The sequence below is a fragment of the Nothobranchius furzeri genome, chromosome 1 (genome assembly GCF_043380555.1).
Source record: "Nothobranchius furzeri strain GRZ-AD chromosome 1, NfurGRZ-RIMD1, whole genome shotgun sequence".
NCBI classification, from domain to species: domain Eukaryota; kingdom Metazoa; phylum Chordata; class Actinopteri; order Cyprinodontiformes; family Nothobranchiidae; genus Nothobranchius; species Nothobranchius furzeri.
The window spans coordinates 53,835,254-53,857,094 of NC_091741.1; the positions used below are offsets into that span (position 1 = coordinate 53,835,254).

General features: G+C 43.3%; 1 protein-coding gene across 4 annotated transcripts; it reads left to right on the forward strand.

The window, feature by feature from the left end:
- The first annotated feature begins 381 nt into the window (after nt 1–381).
- On the forward strand, nt 382–21,381 carry LOC107383954 (ubiquitin carboxyl-terminal hydrolase 15). 4 transcript variants are annotated; one of them, XM_015956894.3, is made up of 22 exons: nt 382–515; nt 1,074–1,201; nt 1,643–1,773; nt 3,239–3,365; nt 6,282–6,427; nt 7,856–7,917; nt 8,268–8,357; nt 12,478–12,616; nt 12,719–12,892; nt 13,093–13,251; nt 13,328–13,552; nt 13,625–13,708; nt 14,699–14,793; nt 15,660–15,848; nt 16,345–16,460; nt 16,586–16,867; nt 16,991–17,061; nt 18,453–18,568; nt 18,733–18,882; nt 20,252–20,355; nt 20,541–20,629; nt 20,720–21,381. In XM_015956894.3, exons 1-22 carry the CDS (start codon nt 427–429, stop codon nt 21,065–21,067), a joined length of 3,114 nt encoding a protein of 1,037 aa, XP_015812380.1. In that variant the 5' UTR covers nt 382–426; the 3' UTR covers nt 21,068–21,381. The 4 variants fall into 4 exon arrangements, with proteins under 4 accessions (XP_015812380.1, XP_015812389.1, XP_015812398.1 ...); XM_015956903.3 differs by lacking the exon at nt 8,268–8,357; XM_015956912.3 differs by lacking the exons at nt 382–515; nt 1,074–1,201; nt 1,643–1,773 and adding an exon at nt 2,161–2,300.
- Nucleotides 21,382–21,841: the final 460 nt, after the last annotated feature.

The window sequence follows — 21,841 nt, forward strand, 5'->3', positions numbered from 1 at the left end:
GACATCTGACAATTTTAATCCAGCTAATTAGAGTAAAAACCCAACTTGCATACATGAATTTGGCTTTTTTTTCAGTTCTTGAGAGCTAAAGAAAAATTTCCACCACGGTGGACAGTTAAGTGTCATTCTATTCTATTCTATTCTATTCTATTCTATTCTATTCTATTCTATTTGTCCTGTAACGATTGTTGGAGCTATCTGAATTTTTTTCCAGGTCGCAGGTATTTATTGCTCTCTAATATGTTTATTTTGACCTAATGGAATTGAATGACAAAGCACCTTTAGCCTATCTTAAATGTGAAAAGAGCTTGCCACACCTTCCTCTGCACCGCTGCTTGGCTCCTGATTGGTGTCAGTAGATCAATTACGCTCAACGTGCGTCGATGACGCCGCACGCTTTTCCCACCATGCAACGTTCGAGTAAAGATGGCCGAAGGAGGAGCGGCTGATCTGGATACTCAGAGAGGAGAGATCACGACACTATTGAAAACACAGCTTAGGAAAGGGGACACCTGGTAAGGCATGAACCGAGATCTCTCTTGAGGGACTGCGTGGCCGCCGCCTGGCTCTGCTGCGAGTGACAAAGCCACAAATGTTAGAAAAGCCGAGGTGACGGGCCGTGTTGACAGTGAGGCGTTTGGGTTGCTAACGAGAGCGTTCCAGCTAACCGCTGGCTCTGGTCAGTTTAAATGAAGAACTGACTCTTAACGTTTAAATTCTGAACTCTACGCGCAATTGTAATCCGTTCTAAACGAATAATGTTGTTTTTATCTGATTTCATGACCTTAACAATACTAAAGAGCCTGTTGGGTAAGTAGCAGGCTAATTTAGCTACTTGGTTAGCATGTGTCGCTCCAAGTGATTTTCCAGTCAGGGGGTTCGTCTGTCGACTTTAGTTGGGCGGAGTCGGTAAAAAAAAAAACACCTGTCAAAATCTCAGAGCCAGCTGGCTGGGATTGCAGCAATCTGAACTCCACCTACCGTCAATAAATCAGCTGTTGGGTGTAGTGTTTGCCTCTCAGAGTCTTTTAAAACACTGTTGTTATTGAGTAAACCGTGGTGGTCTCCTCTAGGTATTTAGTGGACAGTCGCTGGTTCAAACAGTGGAAGAAATATGTGGGATTTGACAGCTGGGATAAATACCAGATGGGGGACCAGAATGTTTACCCCGGACCGGTGGATAACTCTGGCCTACTCAAAGGTAAGACCGGTGAAAACTCAAACTACTAAACTAGGTCCTACATTAATATTTCTGTTTACCTGTTGTTTGTTCCTCTTTCTTCAGCTGTGGTTGATTACCATCGTGCATGTTTTAATATTTAGTTGTTTCAGAGAATATCTGTCAAAGTCAGTTTAGGTAGGTTTTTCTAGCAAATAAATACAGCAAAACAGAAGATTGTAAAGTTCAGTATTAATAATCTAATATTTTAATAATTGTGTCTCTGCTGAGTGTCTTCATTCTGAAATTACCGACAATTTCAGCAAAATGGAGACAAAGCTAGAATTGTCTACTGACTTCATAGAAGCTCCCCAGCCTACCTTTTGTTTTTTTGTGTGAGAAAGCACACAGTCAGTGATGCGTTCTTTGTTCTGATTGTGTTTCTCGTCCTCTCCTTTCATCCCTTGTTCCCTCTCTTTCTAGATGGGGATGTGCTGGCCATCAAGGACCACCTCATCGATGAGCTCGACTACATCCTGGTCCCTGCCGAAGGCTGGAATAAACTTGTCAGCTGGTATGGACTGTCAGAAGGTCAGGAACCAATCGCACGCAAGGTAAAGGTTCAGAACCCTGGAAGGGCATTTATTGAGTGTTAGTGATGGAGAGATAAGGCAGCTTTTCTTTAATGGACTGTAAGAGTCTTACTAATGGCTGCTGCTTTGTGGTGGAGTCCATTGAAATGTTTTCTGTCTACAGAATCAGTTTGTTTACAGGATGATTCTTACATTTCAGCGTAAAAACAAAATATTTCAACCAGGATTAACAAAGATTATACAACATTTAGATGAAAGATCAGTATAAAATATAATTAGTTTTTTGGAATACATTAGGATTGCAACTTAAGTATTAATTTCTCCACTTCAGATTTTGCTAATCATGCCATCATGGCTGCTGGAGGAGGTCGTCCCCCCCCCCCCCCCCCGGCACCACTGTATTCCTCTCTTCGTTTCCGTTGACCCTCCCTCTTTTCCCATGTATGTCATGGCACGTATCGGGTGGCTACAGGGTTTCTATTTTCAGGCAACGTTCTGGGTGACTGTAAAGCTACATGGAGCGGTCTACAAGACACAACATGCAGGAGGTTTATAAATAATCTGTTTTTCTCTCTTTTTGAACTTATTTTGCCATCCTGTGCTGTGGGAGAGTGCATAAGTTTGAGTGGGATTCAGGAGGACTGCTGTCAGCGGGTTCGTCTTCCACAGTCCTCAGCTGGTGTTGCTGTTAACACCGGTGGAGCGTTCTTGAGCCCTTGTTTTTTGGAGTGGAGGAATTCCTGCTGAGGTCACTCTGAGAGTAGCAGCGCGAAGGATTGAGAGAGGAGTGTGACCAGTATGGGAGGAGGAATGGGGTGGGTGGGGTAAATAGTTTTTAACTGAGCTCTAATTTGAGGAATTCTGTTAGAGTTTGGCCCTTGGGTTGTACTTACGTCCTCTCGATTTAAAATGGCACTGACTTTTTCTGAGCAGCTCTGTCGGCCCAACAGAACATCCAGGCTTGGTTCGGGGCAGGGCTGGAGGTGATGCATGACCGGTGCAGTTCTCAGTGTCGTTTGTGAAAGTAGTACTGTGTGTGTGTGTATATATATATACATGCGTGTGTGTTGGAGAGGCTCAGTGGTGAAATAAATAGGTTCAGACCCCCTCAGCTGTTTCCACAAGGTGCTGCTATAATTAGATCTTCACTCTAACTCCGATTTTGTCAGAGGACTTGATAAGTAGCAGCCAGGGCAGCAGATTGGACTTCTGTTTGTTGCACAAATCTAGATAAAAAAAGACTATTTAAATGTGTTGTTTTATTTTTCTGCATTTACTTTATTTAGTTCAGTATAACAAGCAGGAACCTGCAGCCTATAATGGTTTGGATTGATCATTATGACACTAGATTTAATCTTTTGGTGATAATTGTTGTTTGATAATCATTTGTTTTGGCACAAATGCTCTGCTCCACTGTAACACCAGAATGCTGGAAATAACATGTGACTGAACTTTTACTCATGTAGCTGTTTTTCTTTCTCTGCAGGTGGTGGAGCAGGGTATGTTTGTGAAGCACTGTAAGGTAGAGGTGTACCTGACAGAGCTGAAGCTTTGTGAGGACAGCAAAATGGACAATGTAATCACCAGACGCTTCAGTAAAGCTGACACAATAGGTAGGAGGATGCTTATTTGGTTGGACTTCATCTTCAGTAAACCATCTAAATATGTGGATGATGAGTTTTTCTATAAACACGACCGTCTCTAGAAGATATGTGTTGTACACTTTAGTGTAATCTCTTACACCTGTTATTTAACATACATTTACAGTGAAATGATGCTGTTCTGCTATTCTTGAGTGGCTTTGTGAAGCTAACAATCTGATCTCTGAATCATACAACAGACTTGCTGCTCGTACAGACAGCTAACTAGACATAAATGTTGTAAAACTGGAATTGTTCAAGGATAAAATTTAGTTATTTTATAGACTGGATTAAAACTTTTACTGGAGTTAATAAGATGAGATGGCTCATGAATATAATAGCATTCTAGGATACCATGGTCCACTTTCCTACTGTTGGCGTTAGCATTGTAGAGGGAGTTTGCCATGAAAATCGCGCGTGTGTGTGTGTGTGTGTGTGTGTGTGTGTACGTGCACACAGAGATGGCAAAAGTACCGATGTTCTTTACTTAAGTAGAAGTACAGATACCTGTGTAAAAAAACTACTCTGGTAAAAGTGAAAGTACTGAGCTAATTTATTTACTTAAGTAAAAGTAAAAAATACAGGCTCTAAAAAGTACTTGAGTACGAAAAGTAAAAAGTAAAAAAATTAAACCTTAAATTTAAAAAAAAGCATCTGGTTTGGACTGAGAAGTTTATTTCAACAACACAACAATAATTCCTGGAGATATGATGCTATTAATGTTATTGCTGTCTCCACATATGGGAGCATTTAACTGAAATAGTTTTTTCTGCAACTCGACTTAAAACATTGTGATCATGGAATCAAGGTCACTTCAAATCTTCAAGTATTATTTCCTTCTGACAGCAATTGACTGTTTGAGACTAAATAAACATTTTATTGAGCTTCATCAGAAGCTGGTTTTCAAAGTTCTTTGCATCAACACGTGCCCTTTTGGGTCTGAAAATGAGTCCTGCAGTGCTGAAAAGCCTCTCACAAGCAGCCGAGGCAGGCAGAGGTGTGTTCAGCTTCAGTGATAAATTGCATACTGCTGGAAAAGATTTCAAGATATCCATAGAATCTGATGGACAGGCCAGGTAGGACTCCAGCTGCTTGGCATTTTCCTGATTGTTGCCCTGCCTGATGGTGAAAAAGAAGTCCTCCTCCTCTGAAGAAGAAAAGGTCGTGCCACCTGGCTGCACCACGGGTTGCTCCTTCAGATGACTTCTGATGAAGCCAAGACCTATGAATGACAAAATCAAAGATTATAATTTATCACCTATATTCGGGTCAATACGGCACATTCAGAATTTCATAATCTAAATGTGAACTACGGTAATCTCATGAAGTCAGAGTGACCTGATCATTTTTTACTTTTGTTGTATTTCGTAATATATCCCACCATAATTCATGAGTTAAAGCATCCTGTAATAGGGCTGCTCAATTAATCAAATTTTAATCCCAATTATGATCTGAGTTTTGAACGATTAATAAAATTAGAGCCATTATCAGAAGTTGTGCGAACAATCTTATCATGGATGTTCTGTACGTATGTCATTTAGTGCACCAGCAAGTGCAGAACATGTGTGCGGCCCTTTGAGCTGTTTTTCATACTAGAGCAGCAGAGCATCTTTCCATGGTTTCAGGCTCTATCCCGTGTGCTGAGACACCAATGAAACTTCATCTGTGTGCAGTCCTGCGGTCTGTGGTGGTAGCAATGTACTCAACCACATTCATTGCAGCCTTTAGATGTTTCTTCATTTCCAGTGTTACTTTATCAACTTTGTCCATCATCCATGTTGTTAGTTAGTGTTGTTCTGGGTCTCAAACCGCGCTCACACCGGGCTCTTTCTCGCCGCACCGTTGATTTTCCCTCTGTTGTGTTCCGACAGTTGCGTAATGACATCATCGACATGCGTGTAATACGTGCAGTACGTGAGGTAAATGTCGAGGTAACGAGACCATTTTGAAAATGTAAGGTGTAGAAAGTACAGATATTTGGGCTCAAATGTAGGGAGTAAAAGTAAAGTTGTCAGAAAAAAAAATCAAGTAAAGTACAGATACCTAAAAAAACTACTTATGTTCAGTAACGAAGTATTTGTACTTTGTTACTTCCCACCTGTGTGTGTGTGTGTTTTAACCACATTGATTAATCTGAGCCGAGATCAGTGGACTCAGTGGTCTCCTTTAAAAAGCAGCAGAAAGTCATCTGTTCAAGCTGGCTTAGGTGTGACCTTCATCACCACCTTCTTCTTATTCTGCCTTTCCCCTGGATCCACCGACTTCCCTCTTTCCTATTAATTTTCTCTCTCCCTTTCCTTACATTTTTATCACAATTTTTTTCTTGTTTTAAACACATTTTAAATTATTTGAAATCTTTTTATACTGTGTTTCACATTATTTGTTTTTGTGAAGCGCCTCGTGATTTTCATCTTGAGAGGCGCTATATAAAAGATCGTTTTCTTTCTTTAACAGCAGGGTTTCACTCCTTCCGCTGATTCTCATAATTAAGGCCTGACTGTGCTTCACCAGTCCTAAAGTTTTAATCTTGCTGCTTGGAGTTTTGCTTTAGCAGAATGTTTGTGGATGATATTCTGGAACGTGTGAACTAAATCTGCTTTTCACCTTTCTGGTAAACTGAAATGGGTGTCTTTAGTTCTGTTCTGTGTGTCTAATTGTTAATTGCTTCTGGTGACATTCACTTGATCTGTGTGTTGTAACTGAGTAGTTTGAGGGTTTGTGGTAAAACTACAAGGCCCAGGATGCACCAGGACGGCAGTCCTGTCAAAGTGAATTAGTTATAATTTAAAATAACTGAATTTGTTCTGAAAGAGAATCACCATGATGCTGATCTGTCGGTACAGGACAGTTCATCATAAATGACACTTTGTGTTTGTAATGTTGCTGCAGACACGATAGAGAAGGAGATGAGGAAGCTGTTCGGTATCCCAGATGAGAAGGAGACGAGGCTGTGGAACAGATACATGAGCAACACCTTTGAGCCTCTAAACAAACCGGACAGCACCATCCAGGATGCCGGCCTCTACCAGGGACAGGTAGGAACCTCTCTGGTTTGGATGGCTTCAGAACGGCCTGGCTTGGTAGTTCTTCTGCTGAGTTGAAACACCCCAGTTTGAATGGGTTTCAGCAAGGGCTGGACGATATGGCCTAAAATCAATATCACGATATATTGAGGATTTCACCTCGATAATGAAACATAACTACAGGTATGCGCAGAAACTAAAGTTGTCCACTAGATGGGGCTGTCACATGTATTACGTTAAGTCACATTTTGTGACTCAAGGTGCTACAGCTTCTTAAAGGGACATGAAAGTTGCCAACCTACACACATCTTTTCATTTTTTAAATCAAATTTATTGACATGGGAATAATTGTCTCGATAAGAGTCAGTAATTTCGATAACGATACATTTTCGATTTATTGCCCAGCCCCAGTTTCAGCTTTTCCTGGAGTACACAGGTGAGTGTTACTGCAGGAGGTTCTTCATCTCTCTACTTTGAGTTTAAAAGGCATCAGAATCAACAGGAGCCTGTCCTTGTAATGTAAAGCTGACTCAGAGGGATAGCTCGGATCTTTTCAAGTGTTTATGAAAAAGCCATAATCTGTTAATAAATGACTAAAGTTCGGCTATTTTAATCAATGGAAATATCAGCAATTAAAAAAAATATTTTATGAGCAACATTTTTTCTTCGCCTCTGAATTAGTCACACAGATGGGACATTTCAAACTTCCACATCAAATCCGGTTCTTTTTGAATTTAGCGTAAACAGAATGAGAACATGGATCCATCATGCCTTGTTACCACTGTGCAGGCTGGTGATGTAATGGTGTGGGGGATGTTTTCTTGGCACACTTTAGGCCCCTTAGTGCCAACTGGGCATGGTTTAAATGCCACGGGCTACCTGAGCATTGTTTCTGACCCTTCATGACCACCATGCACCCATCCTCTGATGGCTACTTCCAGCAGGATAATGTGCCATAAAACTCCAATCATTTCAAATTGGTTTCTTGAACATGACGATGAGTTCACTGTACTACAACGGCCCCCGCAGTCACCAGATCTCAACCCGATAGAGCATCTTTGGGATGTGGTGGCGGCACAGCTAATTTTTGATTGATGCCTAAAATAGCCAATGAAATTCAGAAAACATTCATATCTCATATGAGGACCCTTCATGATCTTCTTCAGCAATCTGAGTAAGAATGGTTGTGACTGGTGGATTGCTCCATGCGGTGTGTCAGGCCCATAATCTAAACGCAGAAACGCATCACAGCACCTTCAAATAAACCCTTCTACAAAAATCACCCTAAAGCTTTGAACAAAGGTCACCAATTTCCCCTTAATGCATCAGGGAACTTTAGTGAGTTTTTTTTAGTTATTTTATTATTTAAAGTGCTTTAACATTTGGACTCTAAAGCAGCAGCAGCAGATGGAGCCTCTTTCTTTTTCTGGTCTCCTACAGGTTCTTGTAATAGAGCAGAAGAGTGAAGACGGCACGTGGCCCCGAGGCACCATGGCAACCAAGTGAGTGAAGGGCACGTGGATTTGCTTCTTCGTGTTGTTGACTTCGAGGAGTTTCTCCACAGGAACCGATTGCACTTGGCACACTATTAAAACCACATGTAGAATATGTAGTAATGAGTTACTGCATGTTTCAGAAGCATTGAACTCGACCTTCACTGCACCGTCAACCAGAGTCCCCTCTCTTTGCCTCTTTTTGCTTGAACTTTTGTTGCAACACATCACTCTGTTTTGGTTTGAATTCATCTAAGTTTAATTTGATTGACTGTCTCACACACCCTTTATTTTTATTTGTTTGGGACGGCTCCTTGTTTTCTGCTCTAACTCATGATCTACCCTTTTATCTTTTGAAGGTCATCTGGTGCTTCCAATCTCTCTGCTTTGCCAAAGATCTCGCCTTCATCTCTCACAAACAATCATAACAGCAGCTTCAACAGCAGGAAGTAAGACTTGGCAGATGTGTGGTGGTGGTGGGTGGGGTTGGATCTGAAGAGCCAAAGATAAAACCGGACAGTTGGCTTGAATGTGTTCAAAAACCCTGACTACTTTACAATGGCTCTACAATTTTACCACCAGTGGTGTTTAAATCCATCAAACTTTGTCCTGTTCAGGTGACTTTCTGGCTGTGATCCTGACGTGCTTTTTTTTAGCTGACTGAGCTGATAGCAGAACTGGGGGACAGGCTTAGTTTGGAATAATCTTATATCATTATTTTCTTAAAATGCTCCGGCAGCTCTCCTGAGCTCTTGTTTAAAGGTCACACCTGAGCTGAAACCTGATGGGCTGTTAGTGCAGGTCAGGAAGAGCAGCATGAATCATTTTAGGATTAATTGACCCATGAGGCCTTGCTTTTATGTTTGCATTTGAACAATTTAAACTACAGCCTATTGGAAATGCAGCTTTTTTTTGTGATGAGTGGGTAGTCTGAATCCACGCTCTGGGATAAAACTGCAAGTGCAGACTTTCATTGCTGTCTGAGTGTGAATGTTTATGCATGTGTGTGGTTAAAGTTTTGCATTGTGCAGCAACAAACCTACAATAACAGCCATTAAACAACAAGCTTCCTAAGCATTTTAACTTAAACTTTTTGAACCCAGTTTCTGGGATCTAGAAAGGAGGCGAGTTTTTCCTCAAAGCCTGAGCTACCTTAGAGCAACACTAGAGAGTTTTAACACTTTGAGCTATTGCTCTCAAACTGGTTTCTCTGGTTCTTGAGGCAGAATCTTGAGCTACTCCCCATGGGACAGCATGCCGTTACCCTCTGCTGAGCAGTAACTGCACTAAACTGTTTTGTGATTCAGTAGAAACACTAGTGGGAGCTCTCAACCTGCTTCATGACAGTAGCCATTTACCTTGCTGGTTGCTAATATGAGGGCTAGCAGTTAGCGTTTTCAGCTCGCTGACCGTCAGTAAAGTTAAAGTCCCATTAGTTGTCACACACACAGGTGTGTGTGCGAAATTTATTCTCCGCATTTGACCCATCCCCTGGGGGAGCGGTGAGCTGCAGACACAGCCGCGCTCGGGAACCATTTGGTGGTTTAACCACCCAATCCAACCCCTTAATGCTGAGTGTCAAGCAGGGAGGCATTGGGTCCATTTTTTCAAAGTCTTTGGTACGACCCGACCAGGAGTCGAACCCCTGATCTCCCAGTCTCAGGGTGGACACTCTACCACTAGGTCACTGAGAAAGGTCAAGTATAAAGCTCAAGAAGAAGAAAAAGAAGAATTTAGCTGTTTGTTTGCATCATGGATTGATGGTGACTTGGCTTAGTTGCTACTGGACTTGTAAGTAATGATATTTTTTGTCCAACAATGTGGATTGTTTTACTTTGTGGCTTATTTACTAAAAGATGGCTCATGTTAGCGTTGGCTACAGCAGGCTTGTTAACAGCAGTTGTAATTCTGTGTTTGTCCAGTAGGGGAAGAAGCAGTAACCTAATTTAGTGTTGTTATCATTACCATAAAGGTGGGCTCAGATTCACTTACCTTACCACGCTTTTGGAACTGAAAAACCCTTTGATACAGCTTCCTGTAACATCATACTGTTTAACATATTTTAGTTTTGTTAGTAGTGCAACTACAAGCCTCGGTCAGGCTTGACACAGACTTGGGTAGATTTTAAACAAACACGGTTTAAAAGTATACCAGAATATTGTCTTAAAGGGAGTTTAAATCCCCTGACCCCCCGGCTCACGGGTCCCCAGAATGGGGTTATAAAGGTTATTTTCTGCTCTACTGTGCTTTATTCCCAGAAACACACATGTTTTACTTCAATTTAAATGCTAAATAAATGTGTGTTTCGACTATGTTTGTCATGTAATTAGAGATTTATTAGCTTGCAAAAATTCGTAATTAAAATGACTACAAGTCAGATGTGTGCACATCGCATGAGTCTCCGCGCCTCGTTTCCGCCAGCGTAGCTGCTGCTTTCCACATGACAAGATTTATAGTGTTGTTTTTCGTCCCACGTTTAATGCTGCTTCATTCTTCCTGGAAGAAGGTTGCAAAGCTCGCAAAACTCACAGCAAAGTTTCTTCTCCTCCTTGTCTCATTTAATGACGTTAAATTGGTGAGTCGAGCAGTTGTAGCCTCCTACGTATTTTTCACACAAAACCTAAAATGACTTTTGCCACCTTTCAAAAACAAGTGCTGTCTTGGCATCTAAATGGCCTTTAAAATTCACATCAAATGTTAAATCCATGGGACATATCAAACAGGGTCAGAAAATGGCTTTTATCAGCTCTTTGACCCCCATGTAGATGGGCGTGACTTAGGCTCATCTGAACGCACACGTCCGAGGATTTTACTCCCTTCTGATTTTTCTCTGATCCTTTTTTAATTTTTTTGGACTTTGTTGACTTGAGAGGTGACGTTTAATCAGCAGGTGGAGTGCTGTTGCCCTCCTGTGTGATTTTACTGTGTTTAGGGCCACATGTTTGTTTCATGTTTGTTTCACTCTACATATGGCTGGAACGCAGAAATAAAAGCCGTTGAATAAAAAAATCAGTATTGACACGAAGGGAAAGCGTAGGAGTTGGCTCAGCCCTTTTCTGCTCCTCTGTACTTAGATTACGATTTATAGCCATGTTGTAACGACTCTGCATTGTGTATTGATGTAGCGGTGGTTTTTTTTTCTGCATGGCGGCTTGAGAGAAAAGAGGGTGACTTGGAGAAATTGGATCTTCACTCTCAGCAGCTCTTCTATCCCTGATTCACCCCACAGTCAGTGCTGTCGTTGCCTCTTAATTATGCATGGTGGCCGTGCTTTTCATACGAGGCATTCCCATGTTTGTTATCTTTCTGATGTGGAGGTCTGTGACAGCGGGCGGTGTCCTGTTAACACCTTTGCCTCACAGCCACACACACCTTCTGCAGTCTGCATGACCTTCAAGAGTCCATCCCATCTGTCTTTCTCATCGCCTGCCTCTGCTGCTCACGTGCACCGATGGGGATATTCATTTATTCATTTACAGCATCTCTCATCTAGAGCTGGGTGCAGTTTTACTGCCAAGCTGGAGAAATAAGAGAGTTGGTGTTTTGAGGGGAGAACACACACACGAAGAAGAAAAGGTGACAGATGTTTTGTGATGTGTTTCAGAGGAAGGGTAGAGAGAAGAGACAGACCTGTGAATACTGCAGCCTCAGCTTAATGCAATGAATCAGCTGCTCCCTCCATCCCCACCTCATTTCTCTTCTGTCAGTGCCCCCCCCCCCCCCCCCCCCACACACACACACACCTTCCTATTCTCCTCCCCCTCTCCCTGTGAGCACCTCTAGCTTCTGTAGCAGTCGCGAGCATCCTCACCCTTGCTATAAATATCTGCAGGGACCCGTAGAGCAGCAGGGAACAGGAAGAGAGGAAGGAGAGGACAGAGGGAAGAAAGATGCAGAGGACAAAACTAGAGAGGGGGTCGGGAGACGAGTGTAATTATGATTATTTTTGGGCTTGGAAAGCAAATCCTTCATCTGGACTGAATTGAAACTGGTGCTGGAGTGGGTCCGAGTGAACATGAGGGCTGAACCGTAAAGACTGAAGCTGCACTTTTTCCTCCTCACGCTCTGAAAACGTGGCTTGTCCTTCTTTCGGAGTGGAGCAGAGCGGAACCGCGTCGAGGCTGCTGGTCGCTCGGCTCTGTGCGGACATGTGGGCCGGTGTGAGCTGGGGTGGGGCTGAGATGTCATGCTCCTGTGTTGCTGGTGGTGCCTGAGGTCTGAGGCGGTGGAGCTGGAGCTGGACAACAGGAGGGTGGACCACCGTGTGCTGAGCTGTGGGGCCCCTGTGTCCACCTCCATCACAGCTGCTTCCTTTGACCGGTGGGAGCCGGAGACGACCAATGCTGCGCTGTCAGCCTCCCAGAGGTCCGCTGGTTGCTGCAGCGACTGTTGACCTTTACTATAAAGTGTTTTTAGGGCTGGTGGCTCCTTAGAATTGACCTGCTAGGACTGGAGCTATTCATTTGTTAAAACCTTTGACCTCATAAAATATAATTGGACTTGATAACAAAGCCTGTATCAGTTTCCTGTGTGTGTGCTCAGCCCTCTGATGTATCTGTCGTTTTTCAGTGTGAAGAACTCCAGCTATAGTTTACCGACCTACTGCAACAGCTACGACTACCCAGACCAGAGCAGACCGAGTGAGCGCTTGGGTCTCTGTGGGCTGTCCAACCTGGGCAACACCTGCTTCATGAACTCTGCCGTGCAGGTACCAAACCTGTCGTCAACATGTGGCTCACCGTGTGAGGGGCACTGATGTGTCCAGCTGCGTTTTGGGCTGATCCAACTCTTTCCCATCTTTGCTCCTCAGTGTTTAAGCAATATCCCTCCGCTGACGGACTACTTCCTCAAAGACAAGTACAAGGATGAGCTGAACGAGGACAACCCCCTGGGCATGAAGGGGGAGATCGCCAGAGCCTACGCTGAGCTCATCAAGCAGCTGTGGTCAGGGAAATTCAGCTACGTCACCCCACGACCCTTCAAGGTGATAGTGTTGCTCAGTCGAGACAAAACTGAAGGAAACCAGCAGCTCTAAATCTGTATGAGATTATAAATGGAGGAAAGTTTACATGCTACTATGGAAGATGCTTCTAAATTGTTGGCTTGTTAGGGGCTAAACAAAACTGGAGAGGACTTTTGTATTTTCTCTCAATAATTGAACAATGTGTGCATGTCTACTCGTAGACCCAAGTGGGCCGCTTCGCCCCCCAGTTCTCAGGTTACCAACAGCAGGACTCTCACGAGCTTCTGGCCTTCCTCCTGGACGGCCTTCACGAAGACTTGAACCGAATCAGGAAGAAGCCCTATATCCAGCTCAAGGATGCTAATGGCCGACCTGATAAGGTGAGACAAGCAGCTTGATCTTATAACCCCCCGCCCCTCCGACCTTTTATGATTTCTGTGTTGTTCGTTGTCTCAGGTGGTGGCAGAGGAGGCGTGGGAGAACCACATCAAGAGGAACGACTCCATCATCGTGGACATCTTCCATGGCCTTTTTAAGTCTACTCTAGTGTGTCCCGTGTGCTCCAAGGTCTCTGTGACCTTTGATCCATTCTGCTACCTAACGTTACCACTACCCATGAAGAAAGAGCGAACACTGGAGGTTTACCTGGTCAGATTGGATCCTCTGGCCAAACCTACTCAGGTAGAACTACATCTGGCAGCGTTTTAGTGATTTGTCGTCGTACGAGACTCCAATCCCACGCTTGTTTTTCAGTACAAGCTGACCGTGCCAAAGGTGGGCTACATTTCTGACCTGTGTACCTCCCTCTCCAGCTTGTCTGAGGTGCCTGCTGAGAAGGTAAAATCATTAACCCTGCTTCAGCACACTTGATTTCAATTAGTAGGTGATTAACAGGCTTCTGCAGAGCCTGATGAGCTGCTGCAGAGGTGATTCAACCGCTGGATCAAGTGTGTTGGAGCAGAGAAACCACTAAAACGTTCTGGATATCGGCCCTCCTGGTCCGGAGTTGAATAGCCTTGCGCTATTAGCGCTGTAATGTGATGATGCATAAAAAGTGAAGCCAGTCTGATTTAATTGTTCCTTCATTCAAACACAAGCAGTTAGCTCCATAGGTGAAAGGTGGACAGAAAACATAACAGACTAACTCTATTAGAGCTTCAGTTAACCTGAAGCTAAGTGAAGGAAGTCTTTCATTTAGCCCTGGCAAACGGGTGGATTAGCATCTAAATGACTTAAAATGAACCGTTTCTTCCTCTTTTCACGCGTCTTCATTTTTTAGACCACTAATGTTATTCATGCTTGTGTTTTGATGGAAATTATACAGTAAGTCTAATAATTACAGCCGTGACTGTTTACAGGAAGCAGCGATGCAAACAAAATTTAGTTTGTTGAACCTGGAGGTGCAAGAGTGGGCACGGCTCTGAAATAAAAAGCTCTTCATTCCTCGAAGGAATGCATATCGATTGCTGCTGCTTTATTTTAATTATGTGCTTAAAATCATGACAGAAATTGGTTAGAGGACAATAAAATGGATGTTTGAGACAAGAAAGTAGTGAAATATTTAGTTTGAGCGTGGTTCATGAATGCATAAGAGGCTGGAAAGTGCTTGAAAAGGGAGAAACCTAATGCTCAGTTGTAGATTAAAATCCATCCTGTGGTTAAAAAGATACTTGGCTAAAAATGTACTGAACCCATGAATTCAAATAAAGACGGATGAAAAGATATCCTATGGATTCGTTTAATTGGCCTGCACAGCAGAAAAATCCACCCCAACCAGAAACCACCTTTCTGACCGGTGTAAATACGTCTCCATCTTTCCTCCTCCAGATGATCGTAACGGACATCTACAATCACCGTTTCCACCGGATCTTCGCCACAAATGAGAACCTCAGCAGCATCATGGAGCGAGATGATATTTACGTGTGAGTGTTTGGCTTTGATAACTAACATCTTTGTTTCGTCACAGTCACAAGCTTGCGTTCTCCATCTCGTTCAATGCGCGTTTCGAAAATCGGGCTCGACTCCGTCCGTCCGATAATGGCGTTGCGTGTCTCCATACCTATGAGGTTTTACGGATAGGTGTACACGGAGATGGCATGTGTTGTCAGCGTAGCTTCAGTAGAGTTGAAACGGAGCTTTTCCTGAAAAAAGTAACGCCGGACTGTGCAGGTAAGCTAACAGCACAGCCTTTCCTGTGAATGTTCGTAGCGCGCCATTGTGAGGCAGTTCTTGCACGCTACATAGTCTTCATCTGGCTTTGTTCCATCCACACAACTAGGGCTGCACTATGTATCGTAAATATATCGTTATTGCGATATCGGCATGCGCAACATGCATATCACGAACAGATAAATATCGTAATGAATGGTCAGCTCAAATGTTTGCTACACAATGCATTCTGTCAATCAAACGGAAGCACGATGTTTTTTAACGAATCAAATATTCACCCATTTGGCCAACTGGGTGGGTTCTCAAAGGTCAGATGCCTGCTCCCGAAACTTAATTTTGATGGTTTACAAACACCTGAGTTGGCTTTGTTTTCTTTTTCCCTTTTTCTTTTGCTTTTTCTCATTTTTAAGATTTTTTTGTCACTTTTAAAAGTTTTTGTTTTTGATCATTTTTGTTCCTGGGTTAAGTTTTTATTCATCGCAAGTAATATCGTCATCGCATTATTAGTCACTGTTATTGCATATAGCAGGTTTTCCTAATATCGTGCAACCCTAGTCACAGACCACATTTATAGTTTTGGACCGTCATTCCTCCTTTAATCACCGCTCCCTCCCTGCAGCTTCGAGGTGGCTGTGAACAGAATGGAGGACACGGACCACGTGGTCATCCCGGTCCACTTGAGGGAAAAGTACAAACAGTCTGGTTATAACCACACCAGCACGCCGCTGTTCGGACTGCCCTTCCTCATCGCTGTCCCAAGATCGCTGAGTGAAGATAAGCTCTACAACATGCTGCTCCTGCGTCTCTGGTTGGTTTTAAAGGTTTTATTTAAAGAGCAAGTCACCCCCAAACCAACTTTTTTTTCTGATAAACGACATGAACGAGTGTCTAATCGTGCTGCAGACATGTGTAGTCAATAATTTGGAACTTTTGTGCATTTTAGTTACATTTTAAATATTCTGCCTAAAACTCAGTGTTGCACCGTCGTAAGGTAAAAACTCTGCACTGTATTTGAATTTAAATCTGCCACCGCTATTGGCTAAGAGGTATGCTATGATGTAAACTGGTACATTATGATGTCACAATGCCTGTGTGTTTGTGTATTTGTTAGCAGCTCCGCCCTCTCGGCCTGCCAGGCAACAGTATTTGTTGCATTTTTCAATCATTAAGTGGGAGTGAAGTAAGTCTCTTGTAGGGGGTGACTTGCTCTTTAAGCTTTATCTACAGCTGTGGCCTCCTAAAGCAGTGTTTGAGTTTTGATCAGAACAGTTGGATTCTCTGATCCTGTGCTTTCTGGTCTACAGCCGGTTTGTTCGATCTTCTGTGGACGAAGATGAGGACAATGAAGAGACGCAGCTGTCTAAACAACACACTGTGAATGGAAATGCCACTAATGGGGTGCTGGAGGAGGGATCGCCCAGTGAGTGCTCAATCGTGTTGCGTTTCTCTTCCTAGCTTCTGCATAGCAGCTTTTGTTTCAGACTTAGAGCAGCAAAAACCTTCTGTCCTCTTTTTTTTAAATAATTTATTTTCTGTTTGGTTTAGGTGAGATGGAGACGGACGAGCAGGACGACGAGTCGAGCCAGGATCAGGAGCTGCCATCGGAGAATGAAAACAGCCAGTCTGAGGATTCTGTGGGCGGGGACAACGAGCTGGAGAACGGTGTGGTCACGCCACAGATCTCCAGCAAAGGGGAGCAAACAGTCGGGCCCACCAGGAAGAGACTTTTCACATTCCAGTTTAATAACATGGGCAAAACGGACTTCTCGCTCATCAAGGAGGACACCAAGCAGATCCGCTTTGACGAAGGACACCTCCGACTCAGTGGTGAGGAGTGGGTTTCATTTGGGGGTCAGAAAATTTGTTAAAAACCATTTTGCATGTGAGAAAAGGCTTAAATTCTCTAATTTACTTAAAGGTAAAGTTTTGGGACTTTTTTTTTCTATACAGATCGCTCTTATCTGTCTTTGGACTGGGAGCCAGAAATCAAGAAGAAGTATTTTGATGAGACGGTCATCGAGGTAAAAGCTTTTAGGACTCGGTCATTATGCTTCTTCTGTTTAATCTTGTCATGGAAACATTCTGAGTTGGTTTAGTGGCAACATCTGCTTTTACCTGATGTTCACCCTCAAGGTAAAAGCCTCAAACTTGTCCTTTTCAGTTTTCTTACGTGATCTCAGACTAAACCGTATCTACAGGGTTCTTATGGATAGGGATGGGTACAGAATTCTGTATTTTTTAAGGTACCGACCGAATTCCGTAGTACCGACCGAGCACCGATTCACGTCATTTCAAACGGTGCCTTGTTTCGGTACCCGTCCTTCATAACGAGAACTTGCCTAGACAGCTTCGCATGCGCAAGAGCGTTATGTCATCGGTCGCTGCGAGCGAGTTGTAAACAGAGCAGCATGATAGAAAGAACGCACGCTAAAGCTTGGGTCCACTTCACTAAATGTGATGGGTAACTGGGTGATGATGAAACCAGCGACAACGATCTAAGTGAGACATCATCTTAATCTGCTCCGGTAGGTAAATAAAATGTTTAAGATAACGTTAGCTTGATATGTTAGCTTCCGTTTCGCTAATGGTGCGTTCGCTTTCTCCTCGGAACTCCGAATTTCCGACTAGAAGAACATGAACGCGCTCTAAAGTTTGGCTTCACTTTACTAAATGCGACGGGTGATTGGGTGAAGATGAAACCAGCGACAACGATCTAAGTGTGAGGCATCATCGTTTAAATCTGCTCCAGCAGTTATATAAACCGTTTAAGATAACGTTAGCTTGATATGTTAGCTTCCATTGCCACCGTTATCATCTGATGGTGCGTTCGCTTTCTCCTCGGAAATTCTAACTTCCAAGTAGGAAAAATCAAATGAAAAAAGACGGTAAAAGGAATGAAGATTCACAGTAAATTTAGTTCACAGTAACGATGTTTGCTTCAGTTTAATTATCAGCTTATAGAACTACAAGGACGATGTTAAAATACAAATAGTTGTATGTTATTTATCGTGATATTTATCAAATATTGTTATATATTGAGAAAAATATATATTTAATTATAAAAGAGAATTAAAATAATAAACACTCAAAAGTATCGAAAATTGGTACCGTTAAGTACCGGTATCGATTCCTAGGTACCGGGAATTAGTACCGGATCGATTCAAATGTCAAAGGTACCCATCCCTACTTATGGGTGCTTGACATCCTTCAACATTCTTGGATTTAACTTTGGTATTTCCAAGGTTCTTTGTGTTTTATTAAAAATGTTTGAAGCTAGAGATACAAAGAAAAAAATGTCTGATGGGTGTTGCCCAACTTTCAGTGTGATGGGAAAAAAAATTGCTATTCATTAAAAAAGTGTTAGAATTTAACTAGCGTTGAGGTGTGTGTGTGTGTGTGTGTGTGACTGCAGGACTGTGACAAACATGAGAGCATGGAGTACAAGCCTCAGAAGAAGGCTTTCGTTAAGCTGAAGGACTGCATCGAGCTGTTTACTACGAAGGAGAAACTGGGAGCAGAGGACCCCTGGTAATCTAACCTGTTGGTTTTTATTAGCTCCACAATTTTACTTCAAACTCTTTCCTTTGTTTTTCTGCTAAACCCCCAAAGGGAAAGACTAAACACGGGCATCTTGTTTACTGAAGTGCTTCTTTTGTGCTCACCTAAAGTTTCACATACATGTGCTGACTCAGGTACTGTCCAAACTGCAAGCAGCACCAACAGGCCACAAAGAAGCTGGACCTGTGGTCCTTACCACCGGTGCTGGTGGTCCATCTGAAACGCTTCTCCTACAGTCGCTACATGAGGGACAAGTTAGACTCACTGGTGGATTTTCCTCTCAGGTAAAAAGACACACACGCACACACACACACACACACTGTGAGGACAAGTCAAAATGTTACTTTAAAGGTGAAAAAGTGTTATTGGTCCTCAGTATTATAGACAAGTACACACACTCTCACACACATACGCTGTATAGACCAGGGGTTCTCAATCCTGGTCCTAGAAGGCTGGTATCCAGCATGTTTTAGTTGTTTCCCTGCTCCAGGGCCCAATCCCATTTCCAATTCTTACACTTCCACTCTTGTGCCCTTAAGTTGCGTGATTTGGACCAGGGGCGCGAGTGTGTAGGGTGTTGCGATTCTTAAGTGCAGAAGTTGATCACACCTCTTTTGCACCCTTGATTTGTACGTCACCCAAGTCTGCATCGATGCAGACTTGGGTGAAGGGTATTACCCACAATCCATCGCTGTGAAGGAAAAGGCTCAAATGCCCTTTCTGAAAATGTGTATTTTCAAATGAAAGTTGTTTATTTTAGGATGATTAGTTGATGCTCTGAATGTTTTAGATAAAGCAGAGATTAATGTAAGTTTATTTCAAATAATTGGTTGTTCATTTGAAAGTTGTTAATAAAGGTTTTTTTTAAGTAGCACAGCGACTTGTATCCCAGCATGCGTTGCAATCGATGCTCCCTGTCCCAATTCGGCAATCGTGTGTGTGTGCATGTGTGCGTGTGCCACGCGCTCAAAGACTTGCTGCGCACTTCCTCCAAGTGCACTTTACAGAAGATCGTAGGGCGCAGTGCGAGTATTGGGATTAGGCCAACACACAGTTCTGCAGCTCATCAAGCTCTGCAAAAGCGTGTTAATCACCTGCTGATTGAAATCAGGTGTAATGAAACAAGGAATCAACTACAACACGCAGGGCCAGGATTGAGAACCCCAGGTATTGACCAATAACTGTACATGTAATGGATAAACCCTTCGTGATGTCACCCGCAGGTTTCTGAAGAGCTGATGTTAAACTTGACCTGTTAAAGCTAAAGTGTTTTTTGTACCAGGCTGTAAACGTGTTTATCTCTGCTGTGACGACGGTGTTTTGAGCATGGAGTCAATGGGGACTGGCTCCTTTCTGGACCCAGCCCCTGGTGGATGAAGGGGGAACTGCAGTTTTCCCCACTTCCACGTTGGCCTCACTTTAGACACGCAGTTACCCGCTTGGTTCAGACCCACTAGGCTATTTCATTTTATTACTGGTGATGGCTTCGAGCATGTTTTGAACAAATGCTTTGTTTTTAGCTCTTGTGGCCAAACATGCCACATTGTTTTAATTCTATGAAGTAAATAAACTTGTTCGCTGTTCACTGAAAACACACTAAAGTGTTGTTTATATTCCTTAAGATGTATTTCACACATCTGCTTCTTCCGTCAGAGATCTGGACATGTCTGAGTTCCTGATCAACCCAAACGCCGGGCCGTGTCGCTATGACCTCATCGCTGTGTCCAACCACTACGGCGGGATGGGAGGAGGCCACTGTAAGGGCTCATTATGTGTCACACAGCCATTTCACCTTAGCTTTGTTATCTGCGTTTAATTTTATGATTCTGTAATCTCTGTTTTCATTCAGGATTTCTGAAAAGGAATGCTTGTTTTGATTACTATTTTATTTTACCAAAGGGCCGCGACTCCTCATATATTGATGTTTTTGATCTGCTCTCAGATACTGCTTATGCTAAGAACAAAGGTGATGAGAAGTGGTACAACTTTGATGACAGCAGCGTGTCTCCTGCCAGCGAAGACCAATGCGTGGTGAGCGTCTTCATTTTGGACAGAACACACAGTCGAGCTGCACTTTGAGCTTTGTTTTAGATGATTCTGAATTTTCTGTTTTCTCTGTAGTCCAAAGCAGGCTACGTGTTGTTCTATCAGCGCCAGGACACGGTCAAAGGCACCGGTTATTTCGCTCTGGACCGTGAGGAGGAGGAGGAGGAGGAGGAAGAGGAGGAGGAGGGTGAGGAGGAAAACGAGTCAGAGGAGCTACAGGAGAGTAAGAGTGTCGCGTTTGCTCAAGAGGCGTCTGCCTGTGCCGCCACTCAAAGCGATGATGAGGAGGAGCTAAATGAGAACAGGAACAGGCAAACTAACCAGGAAGGTGAAAGGGAGGAGGAGGAGGAAGAGGAGGAAGAGGAGGAGGAAGACGAGGAGGAACATGCATCTAACAGGGACATAACCATGAAAATCAACTGAGAGATGAAAGGACGAAATCTTTCCATCCAAAGCCATAAGGACACAGTGGCGGCAGCCGCCACCGGTCCCACCCAGCGGTTTGTACTCAGCCGCTTGACGAGCAGGACCGCTGCCGGGACGACGGCTGTCCGGTCAGAGAGCTGCTGCGGTACGCAGAAACCAGGACCCTCCTGTGGGTGGGTCATTGTGTGTGTGTGTGGTGAGTTTCAAAAGAAAAAGTGTGTGTGTGAGAGCGAGAGAAAAATTGTGTGTGTGTGTGTGTGTGTGTGTGTGTGTGTGTGTGTGTGTGTGTGTGTGTGTGTGTGTGTGTGTGTGTGTCTACAGTCATTCATTTGCTGTCTGAGCAGAGACGCTGAACAACATCTGGGGTGAATCTTCAGCTCTAAATCCCAACTTTGCTTTTTTTTATTGTATTTATTAAAAGTGCTTTATTGGAATATCATTTTAGTATTATTTAGATTTTTATAAATATTTTAAAACACTGAATTTTTACGATGCGCTGAAATGTCTTTGAACTTGCACCAACCATCCACTATGTTATTTTCACACTGCAGTCACCTCAGACGTGAAGAGTTTAGGAGGTGGCCTTCGGTGAGCCGGCTCAAAAACGCCTCTACGATCCAGACTAGAGGGGCCGCGCAGTTCTAGCTGCACGCTACTGTCGTCCTGCATTTTTTTAACTGTTAATTTAAGCTCCGACTTTGTTTAAAAACCTAAATGAAAGCAGGGCGGAGACGTTATCCAGCTGACTTTGCTGAATAACCAGAAGTTTGA

What these genes read in the sequence shown, in the direction of transcription:
- LOC107383954 (XM_015956894.3), top strand. Translation starts at nt 427, where the DNA reads ATGGCCGAAGGAGGAGCGGCTGATCTGGATACTCAGAGAGGAGAGATC. An exon ending in AGGAACCAATCGCACGCAAG is followed by an intron (nt 1,774 to 3,238) that starts GTAAAGGTTCAG and finishes CTTTCTCTGCAG; the next exon opens with GTGGTGGAGCAGGGTATGTT. An exon ending in AGGACACCTCCGACTCAGTG is followed by an intron (nt 16,868 to 16,990) that starts GTGAGGAGTGGG and finishes TTTTCTATACAG; the next exon opens with ATCGCTCTTATCTGTCTTTG.